Source organism: Bos mutus, chromosome 17 (genome assembly GCF_027580195.1).
Source record: "Bos mutus isolate GX-2022 chromosome 17, NWIPB_WYAK_1.1, whole genome shotgun sequence".
NCBI classification, from domain to species: domain Eukaryota; kingdom Metazoa; phylum Chordata; class Mammalia; order Artiodactyla; family Bovidae; genus Bos; species Bos mutus.
In genome coordinates, this window is record NC_091633.1 from 6,859,242 (window position 1) to 6,877,406 (window position 18,165).

At 54.5% G+C, this 18,165-nt stretch overlaps 1 protein-coding gene across 1 annotated transcript in view; it reads right to left on the bottom strand.

Moving 5' to 3' along the window:
* Positions 1-7,272: 7,272 nt before the first annotated feature.
* Positions 7,273-18,165, bottom strand: part of MYO18B (myosin XVIIIB) — a 233,065-nt gene continuing 222,172 nt past the window's right edge. The window contains exons 43-44 of the mRNA XM_070385941.1: positions 9,593-10,790; positions 7,273-7,482 (exon numbers count right to left, since the gene is read on the bottom strand). Coding sequence (XP_070242042.1) covers positions 9,605-10,790 — 1,186 coding nt within the window. The 3' untranslated portion in view covers positions 7,273-7,482; positions 9,593-9,604. The remainder of the gene's footprint in view (positions 7,483-9,592; positions 10,791-18,165) is intronic.

The window sequence follows — 18,165 nt, forward strand, 5'->3', positions numbered from 1 at the left end:
TAGGGTAACCACCTTGCCCTGGTTTGCCTGGAACTTGCCTGGTTTTAGCATGGCTAGTCCTGGGTCCCCGGAGCGCTCTAAGTCCAGGTGAGACAGGATGGGTGGTCTCCCTGAATGGCTCCCAAAGCTGAGTTAAAGCCAACATCTGTACCAAGTCCTACATCATCTGGCCTCCATCACCTCTCTGACCTTGTCCATCACTCCTCACCCCCTTGCACACCCCATTCTAGCCATACTGGATTTCTCAGAGATGCTTAAACACATCATTCACCGTCCCACCCCAGGGCCTTTGCACTGGCTGTTCCCCCTGCCTAGAATGCTCTTCCCCAAGTTACAGAAGTGGGTGCCTCCCTCACTCCCTTCAGGTCTTAACTTAATGTGTCCTTTTCAAGGGGTCTTGCTCTGCCCACTCTGTCTAAAATCCTCCACACCACTCTCGGTGCCTCCTGGACCCCACTCCTGCTTCCTTTCCCCACACGCTTCATTATCTGAGACATCTGATCTTTTACTCTCTTCTCTTATTTGCCATTTGCTGGGCATGTCATCTGCCAGGAGGCCACCTGCCAGGGTCACCTTATGAATCGCCTTTCCCCCTACAGTTCTCAGCCATCCCTAACTTCCAGGTAGGGTTGCAGGCTCTGCCAGAGTCTCCCCACCCCCACGTCTCTCTCTGTGGAGAACACCAGGCTGAGGTCTGCTTCCAACCTGCTGTGTTACTTTGAGCAACAGATGCTCCCTCTCTGGTCCTGTTTCTGCATATGAAAAATAGTGGGCCAGTCCAACGCACTGGTACCAGTGAAGTCCTGGCAGCAGTGTCTGCCCCTCGGCCACAGAGAGCACGCCTGCATGTCCCTCCCTGCTTGTCCCGCCTTCCACACCCACCTTTGGGGTTTCCATGCATGGGTTCAGTGGGCAACAGCCCATGGTCCATAAGCCATGTCATCCACCCAGCTCTGACAGAGATACCCAATGAACCAGTAGCGGTAAGAATAAATTCAGTTACTGCTCCCTTTCCGGGAGAGGACACTTTTAAATCTATGTGTTGGCTTATTGGGTCATGGCAATTAGGTATAAGTCACTCAACTCATTAGGCATGAAACTGGGTTCCTTCAAAGACAGGAGAGAGGCTGGGCACCCCAGAGTCAGCCCGTTTTACCCCACCTTGGAGGGAGGCAGCCTGAGATTGGTGCTGACAGCACAGGGGAACGACTGCTGGGCGGGGGGGACCTTGCCTAGGGTGTCCCTCCCTGTGACACAGCCAGGACCCCCTTTTAGACTCCCCACATTGGCCAGATGACCAGGCTACGAGACTGGCAGGAGCCAGTGAACCCTGAACTGGAGCTGGACTCTCTGAACTCTGATTCCAGCTCTTTCACTGCTAACCTAGCCAGTCACTTGGTTTTGCGGAGCCTCAGTTTCCCCATCTGTAAAATGGGCATGATAGTCCTCATCTTTGTGCTTCTGTGGGCAAGATAAGCTCTAAAAGTCAGGCCTAAAGGAGTTCAGCAAACTGCTTGAGATCACAGATTAAAAAGTGGCGAGGATGGGAGTAAACCGAAGCCTATTCCTACAGTCTGGACCCTATTGTCTTCTAGGTGGAGCAGACAGGGCTGGCTTGGTTTGGCCAGAGGGAGATGTGAAGGTGAAGCGATGGGATCCACAGACCTGTTCTACCAGCTGACTTGTAGGAAAGTACTGTCTACACTGCCAAGCTCAGCCCATGGGTTAGTACCAAGGATGTCTGGGTTTGGAGTCAGAGCCCTGGTTTCAAATCTCAGCTCCCCTCATCACCCCTCACATCCTCTCTGAACCTCAACGTCTGATTCAAGGGGAAACCCCCACCCTCTCCTCTCATTTCCACCTTCTCCATGATCCCTTGTTTCTCTCTCTCCACTTGCTGAGCGACATGGAACTGCTATTTATTGAATTCAGTTCAGAGACAGCTGCAGTCACTGGACTCAGCTGACCAGGGACTCAGATACTGTGCCTTAAAGGATGGCATCCCCCTGCCTCCATCCCCCTCGGGCTGCGGACTCCTCTGCAGGATCACCTGGGGGCTGGGTCAGATAAGGGCTGTGGACAAATGCAGCATGGTTTCCCCCTCATCTCTGGGCAAGCCTGAGCGGGAAGACTACAAATTAGGTGACAGGGGATGGGAGACGGAGAGGCTTAGATAAACCTCTGCTCTGAACTCCACGCGCAGCCTGGGCTCTGAGCAGGATTTTGCCCAGGGCTACCAAGTCTTCGTGCAGCCAGTTAGAAAGCAGCGTTTCGAGTCATTTAAGATGTTTTCTTGCAGGTGTAGAAGCGCGGGGTGATGGACAGGGCAGCAGGCCCTCAGCACCCGCTCCTTAGCAGTGATGTCTCAGTACTGCCCAGCGTAGCTGCTGGCTCCTTGCAGACATACAGGGAGTGGGGGGCGGCGATGGCTCTTAACAAAGGGTGACAAGATCACTGCCTCACCTTGTCACCAGGCCTGCTGCTGTCTCCGTGCTCTGAAGATGGCTGACAGATAAACAAGCAGTCGGGTCTGGGGGTGGGAACCCAGCTGAGGTGGCCCACCACTCCCGGGAGACAACAGCAGGAGCTCAGCCAGCCCATTCATCACATCCAGAGCCTCCCAGCTACACCTGCCTGCAGCACCTGCCTCCCCCTGGCTGCCACAAGTGGTCGCTCACCTGCTCTTCCCGCCTACAACCTTTGAAACTGGGAAAGAATGCAAACCTCCTCAGCCCTGAACTGTGCAGACATCCAGGGCAGTTGGGACAGGGGCTGGGTCTCTGCTGGCTTGAGCGGGGTGAGGTGGGCCCCGGGTTGGGATGGAGCAGGCACAGGAGGCAGGGTGACCCGGAGCAGGTAGGCCTCAGGTGAGCATGCCCGGCCGATGGCTTATCTCCCAGTTTATTACCTGCCTTCTCCAGTAAACTGCAAACTTCACAATTCACTTCATGGCAGGCCCTCTACCCATCCTGGTCCCAGCTTTATCTTCGGTGCTCTGGACATAGGGTGGCAGAAAGGTCAATACATTTTTTATTAAATCAGAAAATGTTGATTCAGTTCTGAACTTGGATCTGCCTTTGTCTTGGGACAAATCCTCTTTCTCTAAGCCTCCATTTTCTCACCTGTAAAATTACCTCCAGACCTTCTTCTAGTCCTAAGAGTCCAGGCATTTTTTAAGACCTGGGCAGGCTGCTAAAAATGGCCTTAGTGCCTGGAAACAAGAGGAAACGTTTGGAGCGGCCGCTCAAGTCACCTGGATGTGGGGCCTCCAACACCCTCAGCTTTGAAATGACCTTGGTGGTGACGTCAGGAAAGCCAGGCAGGGCCCTGCCGTGCAGATGACGCCTCTGAGTTGGGCACCAGGGGGGAAGCAGCTCTGAGCCCAGGGATCAGCGCTGCTACTGTGGACTGCAGGCTGTGTGCCAGGCTCTGTGCCGGGTGCTCCCTGAGTGTGTGATTTTCCACAGGAGGCTGGAGGCTGGAGGCTGGGACCCATTACACAGATGAGTAAAGGAGGGCCCAAAGGGAGGTGGACTGGCCGAGGTCAGGCAGGGAGGCGGCAGGGCCCAGGGTGTGAGCCATTCAGTCACCCTGGGAGCAGAGGTCAGAGAAGTGAAGGCTGGCACTGTGCTTACTGCACAGAGCTTGACGGCTCACTGGGACATCCACGCTGGAACTTCTGGAGTCAGTTTGCAGCGAGGAGGACCCAGCTGGCTCAGAATCTCCTGCGTCAGGCTGTGCTGGGCTGGGGGATTCAAGAGGCAGGGCGGGCAGTGGTTATCCTCTAGGATGTGGAACTGACTTCTGACGAGCATCTTCAGGATTTTTATTTCCTGCTGCACACTGAGGAAAGCTCAGCTGTTGTGACTTAGGTTTAACATTTTTGAACACCCCACTCACACATTAAATAAAAAAAATAAAGTCACTCAGTCGTGTCCGACTCTTTGCAACCCCATGGACTGTAGCCTACCAGGCTCCTCTGTCCATGGGATTTTCCAGGCAAGAGTACTGGAGTGGGTTGCCATTTCCTTCTCCATGGCATCTTCCCAACCCAGGGATCGAACCCGGGTCTCCAGCATTGCAGACAGACGTTTTACCACCAGGGAAGCCACACTACTCACACATTACTGAAGAAAAATGATGGCTTTCTGCCTTTACAAAAAGGTACTTTGTGAAAGCATTCAGTGGACATGAATTTGAGCAAACTCTCTGGGAGATAGTGGAGGACAGAGGAGCTTGGCGGGCTTTAGTCCATGGGGTCACAAAGAGTCGGACATGACTTATCGACTGAACAACAACTTTGTAAAATCAACACCCAGAACATTCTGTAACAGGAAACTCACAAGATAATTTCATCTTTATTTTCCTTTATGGCGTTTCTCGCTTTCTGACAACATATTTATTTTCTTGCTCGTTGTCTGTCTCCCCAGTGAGGATGTTACCCCCAGAAAAGCAGGGGGGCTCCACCTGCTCCCCACAGATCCTCCGTATGGGGAATGGTGCCCGGCGCCGAGCAGCAGGTGCTTGGCAGATACTGTCTAGATAAGCAATCCTGCTGGCACAAGAGGAGCAGCACTCACAGGTTCCAGGCCTTAAAACGTCTGCAAGACTCCAATGCCAGGAAGGCTGGGTGAAACTTTATTCCAGATTTCCACAGTTGCTTTTTTCTGGGGACCAAGCTGGGAGCTTGGGACATATTTACGCAATTGATACATGAGTAATAATGATCATTATTAATAAACTAACTTGCCACCTTCTTTGGCATAGCATGCACTATGGGCTCAGTTGTGACCCCTAACACAATTCATATGTTGAAGTCCTAATACCCATAACCTCAGAAGGTGGCTGCATTTGGAGAAGGGGCCTTTAAAGTCGTGACTAAGTTCAAGTGAGGCCTTGAGGTTGGTCCCTGATCCGCTCTGACTGGGGTCCTTTTTGAAGTGAGGGGAAGTCAAAGTTGCTCAGTCATGTCCGACTCTTTGCAACCCCATGGACTATACAGTTTGTGGAATTCTCCAGGCCAGAATACTGGAGTAGCCTTTCCCTTCTCCAGGCGATCTGCCCAACCCAGGGATTGAACCCAGTTCTCCCGCATTGCAGGTGGATTCCTCACCAGCTGAGCCACGAGGGAAACTGGGGTCCTTTATAAGAGGAGGAAATTTGGACACAGAGAGATACCAGGGATGTGTGGGCACAGAGGAAGGGACCATGTTAGGACACGGCGAGGCAGTGGCCTTTTGCAAGCCAAGGAGCGAGGCCTCAGAAGCCAGACCTGCTGATGCCTTGATCTTGGAGTCCAGCCGCCAGAACTTCGAGAAGATAAATTCCTGTTGTTCACGCCCCGCCAGCCCCACACCAGCCTGTGGCATTTTGTTATAGCAGCTCTAGCAAAGTAGTACAGCCTGCTACACTTGTCCATCTCTAAACCCCAGCAGGTTCTGGTAACTATCATTCCCACTGTAGAGAAGTGGAACTAGGCCCACTGAGGGGAGCGGCTTTCCCAAGGCCCCATGGGTTCTACTAGAGGAAGACACCGGGCCATGTCTGCTCCCATTCTGACCCCTCACACCCTCACGTCATCAGCTTTGGGGCAGCACCGTCTTCCTGGCCAGGGCCTCTGATTCCCTGTGGAGATTTCGGACGTCCCCTCCACCTGACCCTAGCTCTCTCCGGTGAGCTAGGGCCACTCCTGTGAGGCAGGGTGGTGGGGGATGCTCCTTAAATATATATAAATATACGGTGCATTAACATTTGTCTACGGACTCACCAAGCGGGAGAAGCGTGGGCATCCGAGAGAGCGCAGTCCGCTCTTCCGCCGAAAGCTCCACCAGACAGACAGGAAGATGGCGAGGTCTCCCAGGAGGGTGTCTGGTCAGTTTTCCTCCTTCCTCTCTTTCCCACTTCTACCCAGAGCCCCCGACGAGGATGGGCAGAGATCTCCCCCTCTCGGACTGAGTGCTAACTGGTAAGTTGTTAGGGCTTGAACTGTGTCTCCCACCCCTCACCTCCATCTGAGATACGCTAACCCCCAGTAGCTCAGAATGTGCCTTTATGTGGGGATAAGGTCTCCGCACAGGTAATCAGTTAGAAGTCAGGGTGAGGCCTACTGTATATGACTGGTGTCCTCATAAATGGAAGACATTGAGACACAGAGATGGACACACACCGGAGGAAGACGGCCACGTACAAGCCAAGAGCGAGTCCTTTCAGATACTCTGAAGGAACCAGCCCTGCCAGCACCGCGATTTCGGACTTCTGGCCTCTAGAACTTCAAGACAGTGAGTCTCTGTTGTTTGGACCACCCAGTTTGAGGGGCTTTGTTACAGCAGACTACCATGCGGGGGATCCTCAGAGGACTGTCCTTCCTGATGAGAGCTGTGACGGGCTGCACCAGAGTCATCCCAGGAATAGGAGCACACGTAGGGGAGGGCGTGGAGTATATGCCAGTGAGAACTTTCGGAGCAGTGGTACTGGCTACCTGAAGGCAGGCATAAGCTAGTTCTGCCTTTGTGAATAGAAAAAAAAAAAAAGTTGCTTTATCTCTTGGGACTCTTTATAAGTAGAAGGGAGATTCACCGTGTAAAGTGCCCAGCACAGTGGCCAGCACACAGTATGTGGTCAGTAAGCATCAGCCTGCAGCTTTAGTGTTACTGATATTGCGAGGACTCATGGAAAAGCAGGTGTCCAGGCGCTAAGTGTGCCTGTGAGAGTGTAGTTTCTGGTCCAAGTGCAGAGCTGTGTGGGCGGTAGGATGAGTACGTGAGGAGGTGCACGGGGCTGTGAGAGCAGGTGTCACAGCCTGTGAACGTTGCTATGGGTGGACGCTTGTAGGGACGCATATATGTCAGTATGCCTCGGGCACTCAGGCTGTGTGAGCTACTGACGAGTTCTGTGGTTCATTCGTTTGTTCTTTATTCATTCATCAGAATTTCCTGAATGCCCATACACACAATGGAGACACATAAACAGACAAGGGAAATAGGATAGAGGGAAGCAAGGGAATTAGAGAAGAATGGAGAAAGAGCATTTGTTTCAATTTGATGAGTCTGATGTATCAGGGAAGCCTTCCTGGAGGAGGTGACTCCTGAGAGTTGAACTTGGCCAAGTGAAGAGGACCAAGGCCACTGTGTGCAGATACGGAGGGAGAGAAACACCAGTGCACACCCGAAACTATAAACAGTTTGTGTTGGTTCCCTACTACCTCAAGCTGCCCCCATCAACCCCCCAGAGTTCCAGGTTATATGATCATAGAACAGAGAGACAGCGCAGACGCCAAGGAGCCAACGCTTTATTGGTTACAGACCTAGCACGCTGGGAGCCCCACGCCCCTCGGGATGTGCCGCGGCTGGGCCCCCTGGCCTCTCGAGAGCAGCCACACTGGCTGTGGACTTGGGGTCCCCAGGGAGGCCTGGCCGGTCTTTGTCTCTCTCTCCGGACAGTCGTGGAATCGGGAAGTCTTCAAGGGCGGTGTGTCCCAGGAGGCTGGAAACAAATGCAGATCAGAGCTGAGAACTGTGGCCCGAGGAGTGTGTTTTGTTGGGTGGAAGCCCTGGAGCCCACATTCCCGGATGGCGTTACAGAAGCAATGATGCCAGGAGGCACGAGCATGGAGGGGGCAGAAGGGAAACAAGCGGAGGCCACCCGAAACAGATGCGGAAGGGCCGCCGCTTCCAAGCGCAGGCACCTGACACGCACCTCGGCCACCGGTGCTGGCTCTGGGCTGGGGTCTTTCACTCGCATCCCACTCACAGTGCTACTCTGGGTAGCTGGGACCACTACTCCCATTTCTCGGCTGAGAACACAGATGCTCACAAGGTCTCATCACGTGGCTGTTACAGGAAGACCTGAGCTCTAGGGGCTGAGTGGTTCCGAATCCTATAACACACTTGCGTCTCAGGCAACCGGGCTGTACTGTCAGCTCCCAACACCCACGTGCAAGTCAAAGGTGGAAGAGGGTTTTAGGCAGGCGCTCCGTCATCGCAGAGAGCATTGCTGGGAGCGGGGAGGGGAAGCTGAGCTTTAAAAAGAAAAAAAAATGGCAGAGACAAGATGTTCTGTGAGGACGTTTGCTAAGGGCTGCTCCGCTTCTGGACGTGTGCCCTTTACTTGGCCTTTGAAACCGAGTTCTGTGTCCCCGAGAGCATAATAATGTAAATGAACATCAGATCTTTCCTCGGTAATTGAGAGCAGAGAGAGAGGCCGTGTTAAGTCAAATTAATTTGCTCTGATACCATCCAAAGCCCATCTCCATGATGGCTTTTTGATGGGCTGAGGGTGACTCCCGAAGTGGCAGGACGTGTGGCTCGTTTGGGTCCAGGAAGGAGGCAGGTGTGGGCTGAACACCACGTGCGACCACTCAACCACCTGAGCCTCCGGCCGCTGCAGCTCCGACGCTCAGTGACTCGGAGAAGGCAGCCCAGCTGTAGGCTGGCATCCTGTCTGACCCTGGAGGGAGGTGCTTACTCCTCCTGGCCGGCCTGGTGGGGCTTCCCACTTCAGTCGGGAGCCATGAATTCTGAAACACGCCCTGAGAGGGGCAGTGAGGGGCCAGACCAGCCTTGGGGCAGAGAGTGCCGGGCTGGGAGTCAGGGTGGCTGGGCTGGCAGCAGACTCACTGGGTGACCTTGATCTTGAGGTCTTCTCCCCCTTTTCCAAGGGCGAGGCTGTGGTTCATGAGTTCCAACCCCCAGTGAGATGTATGATTCTAAAGTCTGCCTCAGTCTGCCCTTGAGAAAGGCAACACCTTTAGAGACCCAGCTCCTTAGTGTGCCTCCGAGCTGACTCACAGAGAGGCCGGAGCATACGCCTAAAGAAAAACGACATCAACAAAAACGCGGGCTCTGGAGTTTCGAATCCCAGTCCTGCCTGGGCGAGTCTGTACAGGTGCCTTAACCTGTGCGATTCTGTCTGCCAACGTGGAGAACAGGGATGAATCATACTTACACTCTTGGGGTTACTGTGGGCACCAAATGACTACCTGATAAACAAACTCGTCAAACGTGAGCCGCGGCTAGCAGTGAGGACATCTCCCTGCTGCCGCTGTGAGTGCCAGGATCAGGTGCAGACCAGGACCTCTGCATTTGTCCCCTGCCCCCTTCCCAGGCCCCAGTTTCTCTTTACACACTTAATGCAAGAGCTGGACTTTGCTGTGTCAAGGCCGCTTCCCACCTCCCACCCTGGCTCTCCCCCGACTCTGTGGACAGAAGCCGTCACGCCTCCCTCCAGATGAACAGGGCACTGGGAAGAGAAGGAGTCAAGGGTGGGGAGGCTTTAGGAGCCTGGGACCACCTTACAGCATCCTCCCACCCCACCCAACCTGAACCTCTTTAAATACAGATAGGCTTCCTATCTGTATTTTAAAGAGCAGAGAAACCAATGGCTCCTAGGGAGGGCTTCTAAGTTGTGCCTTTATCAGCAACACATTATTTGCATAAATAGTAACACAGTATTTCCATGAAAATCTCTAAAACCCCTCCTCTCTAGAGAAATGAGTCACACCATTACAGGCAGTGGCAGCAACTGGTTGTGTCCAGGCTGTCAGGCTGGACCTCCGGGTTTCACCCCCCGGAGGGCCGGCGCCTGTCGATGTTACCTGAGCGGGCTCCTACTTCTGCAGGTACTTCCTCATGATGCTCTCCACGGCCTCCTCTTTCCTCCCTGCGCCCGGCTCTCTGTTCTCGGGGGACGCCCGCTCGCCGCCATCGCCCTCCAGCCGGGGGGCACTCGGCCGACTCTTGATGCTGTCGGCGCTTTTGAAGGACACGATGGAGCTGGAGGAGGAGGACGAGTCAGAGAGGTGAGCAGGGTCCTCCCTGGACTCCGGACTCCTTTTCAAAACGGTGCCGATCCCGGAGACAAAGCCCCGGTCGGCCTCTTCCGTCTCAAAGCGGACGCTCAAATGCTGTGAACTGTCTCGCCCATCTTTGGCCGCTCTGGGCAAGGACGTGGGCGTCTCGGGCTTCCGGATGGCCGGCAGGAAGTCATCGAAATCCACTTTGGTCTTGCGTTCGTAGTTGAGGCTTGGGACCTTCCAGCTGAACGGGTCGCTGCCCAGGGGGTCCCCCATCAGGTGGGCGAACTGGCGGTTCTGGAAGACTAGAGGCTCCTTGCCGAGGTCCGGACAGCCCGCATCGTCCACCGAGGACTCCAGACAGCGCCTCCGCGGGCGCAGCGTGGGCGACCAGAGCGGGTCCCTGCGCGCGGCCGCTGGGGAGCTGGGCGTCCTCCGCGAGCTGGGCCCCGACTCCAAGAGGGACTCGCAGGAGCTGAAGCGGGTCTTCAGCTTCTCGGGGGGCGGGCTGGGGCTCCCCGCGCTCTGAGAGGGGATGCACTTGAGGCTGGTGGACCGTGGGAGCGCGGCCGATGCATCCAGGGCTGAGCCGGCGCCGGCTCTCAGCGCCAGGGCGCCCTCGTCGCTGCCCGCCCGGGCCCTCCTCAGCGTGGACGCCCCGGTGGTCTGGTAGATGGGGAGCGTGGGCCAGTCCTCCAGGCCCAGCGGCGACCCCCGGCCTCTCTGCGCTCTCTGCCTCCGGAGCCCTTCCACGAACTCCGACAGGGCGGCCGACGGGCTGGGCAGCTTGTCCCGCGGCAGCGGGGACGCGTCTCCACTCCGGGAAGCCTGGGAGGGCGGTGCGCCCGGCCTCTCTGGGGCCTTTCTCTGGACGCCGCACTCTTCGCCATCCCCGAAGTGGCCGTACGTTCCCCGGCGGCGGGAGAGCGGGGATGCGGCCTTGTCCCCCGAGGTCCTGCTGTGGACGTCCCGGGCCCCATCGCCGGCCTCCTCGTGGGTCCTGCGCCAAGAAGAGAAGCGCGGTCAGCACACACTGTGCCAGCCCTACTATCTGTGCCATCGGGCCTGGAGCACGGGCGCTAATTCTGTTTCGCTTTGGAAACGCGTTCCCGTCCCCGCCGCACTCTCCAACGAACCACGTGCTCTAATGCGCAAACTCCAGCCACAAGTGATTTCTCGTTGCTTTCTGAAATGCAATTTCTGTCTATAATTAAACCCAGCTAAAAACGTTTGAGCAGATTAAAACTGCAGCTCTGATGGATGACTTAGACGGAGGACGCATCACACATGACATGAAGGACCTACCATCCCACAGCCTGCTGGGAAATAGGTAATTTGTTTCTTGAAGACTCAAAGGAGACCTGTGGGAGGTTATTTTCTTATTTAGAGTCAAGCCCGGAGGACAACCCCACCGAGCAGAGCTCCGGAGAGCCAGTGACCCGAATATGCCTCTGAATGAGGTGCTGTAAGGCTCCCAACTGTTTCATGGGAGGAGGGTGGGCAGGGGAAAGAAAAAAAAAATGTTCCTTCAAAAGGGAAAAATTTACATGAAATCAACTTGAAACCAACACTACACAGGAGAGAGGACAGACGCCTTCTATTCTGGGACTGCCAGGCAGAGGCATTTCGCAGCTGCAGCCAACACAGCTCTGCCTTTGAAAAGTGGGAATCTTGGCAGTGAGGCCAAATCACAGACTGGAAAGTGAAGGGTAGGCCTTAAAAGCCAGAGACTGGAGTCCAGCAACCGGTCCTTTAACAAAATCTATTTGTCCTCCCTGTAAGACAAACCACCTCCTTCTCACCCACCAGCAAAGTTGTAATTTATAAAAAGCAAAAAGGGGCATGAAATGTCATTGTGGGCCTGGGGTCAGTTTGGGCCTGAGGGCCAGGGCCAGGGCTCAGCCTGAGGTGGGGGGATGGGATGTTGATGCAGGTTTCTGCTGGTGGCTCTGTCACCATGAGAACGACTACAGAGGAGTCAGCACCTGCACATAAAGGCTGGAATCGTGGAACCAGCCCTGGACCTAGTGCCTGGCACCCGGCTCCTCAAATAATGCTTAACAATTACGCTGAGTGGTTAATAATAATCAACGGCTATTCATCATCATCATTAATTAGCCGTTAGTGCTCATTACGATTACTACTGATAACCTCTGGCTCTCTGGAGCCTCACCTGCGCCGCCCCCCTCAAGGTGCTCCATGAAAGACTCATGTGACGTCCCAGGAGGATGGACAGGACAATGCTTGGGCAGGAGACCCGACGTCTCATCGCCCCTGGGAAAGGTTCCAACAAAAGCCACACCGTTTGCCCAGAGCAGCTGCTCCCTTCCCTTTCTGGCCCATCACCTTCCGTCTCCGTCACAGCTGGACTCGGGCCAGAATGGGAGCTGGAGCGCTGCGGTGTGACTACCTGAAGGGCTGTTTGTCAACATCATCCCTTTGGAGTCGCTCCCCTCATACACAGCAAGGTGGCACATTCACATCCCTTTCTTTCTCTCTCTTTTTTTTAATAAACAACTTGGAGCTGCCAGGGGCAGTGGGCTGCTGCAGAGCTGACAAAAGTCATTTCCGTCCTGTCTTGGCTCTGAAGGGAGGCAGGCGTGATGAATGTGTCCTGGGTGCTCAGTCTCTGCCGCCGCCTGCCACATGGGGATTGGCGGCACCTGTCGCTGAATCTCCTGGGACTGTGCCATCCCACTGGCCCCAGCTCCCCTTGAGAGTGCTGGCTGCAGAGGCCAGGGTGGGGAGGGAAGAGAAGAGAAGCTACAGGAGGAGGAAGGGGGAAGGGCAGGGGAGAGGAGGAGGAGGGGGACCCCAGTTCTCCAGCCCAGGCTGTCAAGCCCCTGCAGAGTCACTTCTGCACCCTGACTCGGCCCCGCGCCCAGCACACAGTAGATGCTCAGTAAGTGTTGTCGGACTGAGTCAAGTCTACCTCCGAAATCAAGTCTCTGGGGAAGGGGAGGAAAGGAGGATGAGCAAGTAGAGGAGGGGCAGAGAGAAGTGGGGAGAAGCAGAGGCAGGACCGAGAAGACAGAAGGTGAGCTGAGAATGGACAGGACGATGGAGAGGAAGAGACAGGTGGCGACGGGGGCGGTAAAGCAAGAGCAGGTGCTGAGGGCAAGGCCAAAGGACAGGGGGGAGGGTCGCAGATGTGGGGTGCGCTGGCAGCTTAGGACTGGCCCTCCTCACCTTTGACCAAAACCTGGGACAGCCCGGGGGCATGCAAAGCTGTGGGCAGCTCAGGAGCCCTCGAGGTCACAGCCTGTGTGTGCTGCTGTCGGAGCCCAGAGGACACAGACTCTCCAGGCGACAGCCAAGTCCCCTTGGCTTGGCCAGACCAGCGGAGACCCACCCACCTTCCCTGAGGCCCACAGGGAGCAGCATCTTTCAGAAGGCAGGCAAATCAAAATGTCCCCATAAAGCCACCTGGCTGTCACTAGATGGTGATCTCAGAGATCTGCCCAGGGGCCCAAGGGTCGGTGTCATGGGGCTGGGGTGGGTGGGGTCCCACCTTCTGGAGTGGTCTGGCTGGTGCCTCCAGAGCCTCAACTGGTCGGCTTCAAACTAGAACACAGGCCCAGTAGTGTAGACTTGGGCAGGGCTGGGGAGTGGGGTGGGGACGGGGCGAGGAGTCCAAGTGAGGGTAGAGGGAGGAGGGCTGGGGGGGGAGATGGGGAGGGACGGCAGGAGAAGGAAAGAAAGACGCCTCATCTTGACTGAGTGCTGTCTCCTGGGTTTACCATGCAGAGATCCACCCCGTCTCTGCAGCTCTACTTCCTGTCTGCGCTGCCACTCCAAGGGAGACGTGTGTGGTGTCCCCTCCTTTCTGTGTGGGGACGGCAGAACTGATCTGAACTCAGATGCCCTCTTGCAGATGTCAGGGTGAGGGGCCTAGCTCTGCTGCCCAGGGCCGGGTGAGACTCTCCGTTCCTGCCCTGGCTCTGGACGCTTTGGACACACCCTGGGAAGACTCATTTTCCCCCAGCTGTCCTCCTGGGATAACTCAGCTCAGATGGAACTCCCTTCCACTGGCATCGCATGATGGATGGACGGCGGCTAATCAAGATGTCACTGTGCCTGCCTCCCAGCTTTGGCCAGGGCGAGAGGTGATGGATAGGAGGTGCTCTGAGCACCTCTGAGGAGCTGCTGGGAGACGGGTATGGACACAAGCTGGGCGGGGCACTGTGATCTCTAAGAAGGGACTCTAGAAACATGGTGGGAACTTCTGCACCTGCCCCTCCATCTGTCCAAAAAGAAAGAGTCTTCTCACATACCTGGGAGATAAGGAGCCAGTAGGCAGGTTCCTGGGCACCCAGCCACACGGGGCAGGCTGGGCCCGTAACAGTTGCCCCTGGCCAAGCACCTACTGTGTGCCAGGTGCTGTGCACATGGACACAGGTCAGAACAAGCAGATGGGCCACCTGTCTGCATGGAGCTGACCACCATGTCCATTATAGCCTCGAGGGCCACCCCGGGGGTAGGCGCTGTGGCTCTGGGCACAGTGAGGTGGAGTGGCCACGGCAAGCACACACAGTTGGGAGTGGCAGAGATGGGGTTCCGACCCCACGGCAGGCAGCACCCTTGCCTGGGAACCTCCTCTGGACTCCACTGTGATACAGGCTTAACTCTCTCTTTGACATCACCTTGCCCAGGTAACATCTGTCCCTTGGAGTCTAGTTTGCTTCTGCCACCCGCTGGCCTTGGGACAGTCGCCTAACTTCTCTAGGCCTCAGTTTCTTCATCTGAGTGATGGGAGGAAACCAGGTCAACCTGGCTGCTGCTGCTGCTGCTGCTAAGTCGCTTCAGTCGTGTCCGACTCTGTGCGACCCCATGGACGGCAGCCCACCAGGCTCCCCCGTCCCTGGGATTCTCCAGGCAAGAACACTGGAGTGGGTTGCCATTTCCTTCTCCAATGTGTGAAAGTGAAGTCGCTTAGTCATGTCCAGCTCTTCATGACCCCATGGACTCCAGCCCACCAGGCTCCTCCGTCCATGGGATTTTCCAGGCAAGAGTACTGGAGTGGGGTGCCATTGCCTTCTCCAAGGTCAACCTGGCAACGACGCAGAAATAAGAACTAGAGGGGGATAAGTGTTTTTGTCTGTTGCATTCACTACTCTACCCCTGTGCCTAGAACGGGGTCCTAGCACAGTAGGTGTTCAGAAAACATATGAGTGAATGAGTGATGTGGCAGTGCTCTGGCCCATAGGAGGCGCTAAGTATGGGCACACAGTAGGTATCTTATGAATGTCAATTAACTGATGAACAAAACAATATATGTGGACACTGGAGCTTTGTAGTATCATCTGAGGTCAGAGTCTGAGTCATCCAATTCCATCTGTCTTTCTCAAGACTTCTTTGGTTGTTTGACGTCTTTTTGTGTTTCCATATAAATTAAATCGTTTTTGCTCTCGTTCTGTGACAAACGCCACTGGTAGTCTGATGGGGGCTGCAATGAATCTGTAGGTTGCCTTGGGCAGTATAGTCATTTTGACAATACTGACTCTTCCAGTCCAAGAACATGATCTATCTTTCCATCTGTTTGTGTTTTCCTCACCTTCTTCCATCAGCATGTCGCAGTTTTCAGAGTGGAGGGCTTCTGTCTCCTTGGGTAGGCTCACTGCTAGGTATTCCACTCTTTTTGATGTGATGGTAAATGGGACTGTTCCCTTAATTTCTCTTTCTGATCTTTTGCTGTTAGTGTATAGGAATGCAAGAGATTTCTGGGTGTTAATTTTGTATCCTGCAAGTTTACTGAATTCATTGATAAAGTCTAGTAGTTTTCTGGTAGTGTCTGTAGGATTTTCCACGTATAGTATCATGCCATCTGCAAACACTGACAGTTTCACTTCTTCTTTTCCAGTTTGGATTCCTTTTTATCTCTTTTCCTGTAAGTATTGGTGACTCAAATTTATGAAGGCTTATTAGAAAAATCAGGATATGATCATGCAAAAATGCTGGAATTTCTACTCTTTGTAACCCGGGAGGCTAAGAATCCAGGCTTTGGGAAGCAGACGCATGGGTTCAGATCTTGGCTCTGTCCCTCCCTTGCCATGTACCCTGTGAAGCCTGGCTGTGAGGGTAGGCACCGTGACCCTGCTGAACCTCAGAGATGATGGACATCATCGAGACAGTCAGTACCGCTGAGCAAGGCCCACAGACGCCTCTGCCTGCCCCCAGCTCTTCATGGGAGGTGGGCCCTGGTGCAACTGAACTTGCATACATCACTTATTCGTTTCACAACATGACTACTCGTGAATACATGCCTAAGATCCTCACGATTGCTTTTCAGTTAATGGCCCCTCCCATCAGGGCTACAGAAGGCCCTGGATTGAGGGCAGATGTTCAAGAATAAGCAATTCCTGGGACTTCCCTGGTGGTCCAGCAGCTAAGAATCCACCCTGCAACGCAGGAGATGGGGCTCGATCCCTGGGTGGGGAACAAAGATTCCACGTGCTGTGAAGCTTTGAAGCCCATGCATCACAACAAAAGATCTGGCACGACCCAACCCATGAGCTGCAACTCAGACCTGACACAGCCACATAAATAAATGTATTTATTTTTAAAAAGAATAAGCAATTCCTATGTCCGAGCCCGCTCTGAGCAACACAGGAAAGGTGTGAGGCTACTGAGGTCTGTTCAGCCTCAGAGCAAGCCAGCTGCTGAGACATGGGTCTGGTTCAGGCCACACCTTCCCCTGCCAAGCCATCCTGTGACCGCAGCTCCCTTGTTTCTCCTCTGGTGCCAACCATGGAGGAGATGCTCCAAGAACCCTGGGTGAAGAATAAAAAGGCACGTCCTTTCACCTCGTCAGGATCTGGATGATCAGCCCACCTTGCAGATGAGGAAACTGAGGCTCACCGGGGAGAAGCCACTGCTCGAGGCTCACACTGCTCAGCGGCAGAGCTGGGATCTGAAGCAGGGTGGCCAGATCTCACACCCTTGCTCTGCCCCTCACAATCACACGCCCTGGGCACAGAAAGCTAGGAGGAAACCTCAAGGAGCTCAACTCATGTCTTCACGCGTGCACTGTTCAAAATCCACTGAGACACAGTGACTAACACATCACGAGGCCCAAGTCAGGGAGATGCTGGCTTCGCCGGTGTTAGAACAATCACACAGCAAAAACCAGACTCTCCAGGTCTGAGTCGGAGCAGAGCCTGGGCCAGCAGTAGCTACAGGAAACTCGATGCAGATTTAATGACCCCATGAATCATCCCCAGAGACATATTGTCACCCCCATTCTTCATTCACACCCTGAAATTAAAGAGGAAATTAAAAATGTATTGATGTTCTTTAACAGTGAGGCCTGGATGGGAAACCAGATGTCCTTTGAAGATGGCCTGAAGGTTCCATGATTGAGTCCCACATAGAAACTGATGGTCTGTAAGAGAAGCCGGCACGGTGCTCAGACTGTGCCTGACATGGCAGGAAACTCAGCACATTTATTAGGCCCCTACAGTGTGCATGGGAATTCTGCATCACAGGAGTATGTTGTGCCTTTAGGCTTTGCAGACGTTATTCGATTTTCTCTCCATGACAGCCCTCTAAGTCAGCTACTAATAACCTCCCATTTCACAAATGGGCTCAAGAAGGATGAGCCAGTTGTCACAGAGTAAATGGGAGAATGTGGATTTGAATCCAGCTTTGGGAACATGGGTCCTGACTGCTCTGCCCTACTGTTCGTTACTGTTGACTGTTCTGTTTCACAGAGGGGGAAACTGAGGGTCAGAGAGGCAGATGGAGAGGGAGGAGCAGAGCCGAGGCTCCCACCTCGATCTGACTGACTCTGTATGACATTCAGCTAAGCTCCTCACAGGAGAAGATGGGCTGCCTTAGCCTTTCAGAGGCACACTGAAGGGTGGATGCTGCATCAGCCCATGAAGAAGGGTCAGCAGTGCAAGAAGCTCCAGGAACACCGTGAACCCTGGAAATGCTACGAGAGGCTGGCAAGCGACGGGGAGGGCCCGGGGCTGGAGAGCACAGCCTCTCTGGAGGTGGGGTGCAGTCAGGCGTTCAGAAGAGGGTAGGATCTGGGGGTGGGGGTGATGCTGAGGAAGAACTCCAAGGAGAAGAAAGTCCCTCCTACCAGCTAGTAGCTTGTTCACTGGTTTCTGCAAAACCCTGGACCAGCAAGGGCTGGTGTCTACATTTCATAGGCAGAGGCACCAAGACTTAGAAAGCCCCTCGGCTGAAAGGGAAGATTGAAAAAAAAAAAAGGCTGAGCCGGAAGAATTGATGCCTTTGAACTGTGGTGCTGGAGAAGACTCTTGAGAGTCCCCTGGACAGCAAGGAGATCAAACCAGTCCATCCTAAAGGAAAGCAACCCTGAATATTCACTGGAAGGACTGATGCTGAAGCTGAAGCTCCCATACTTT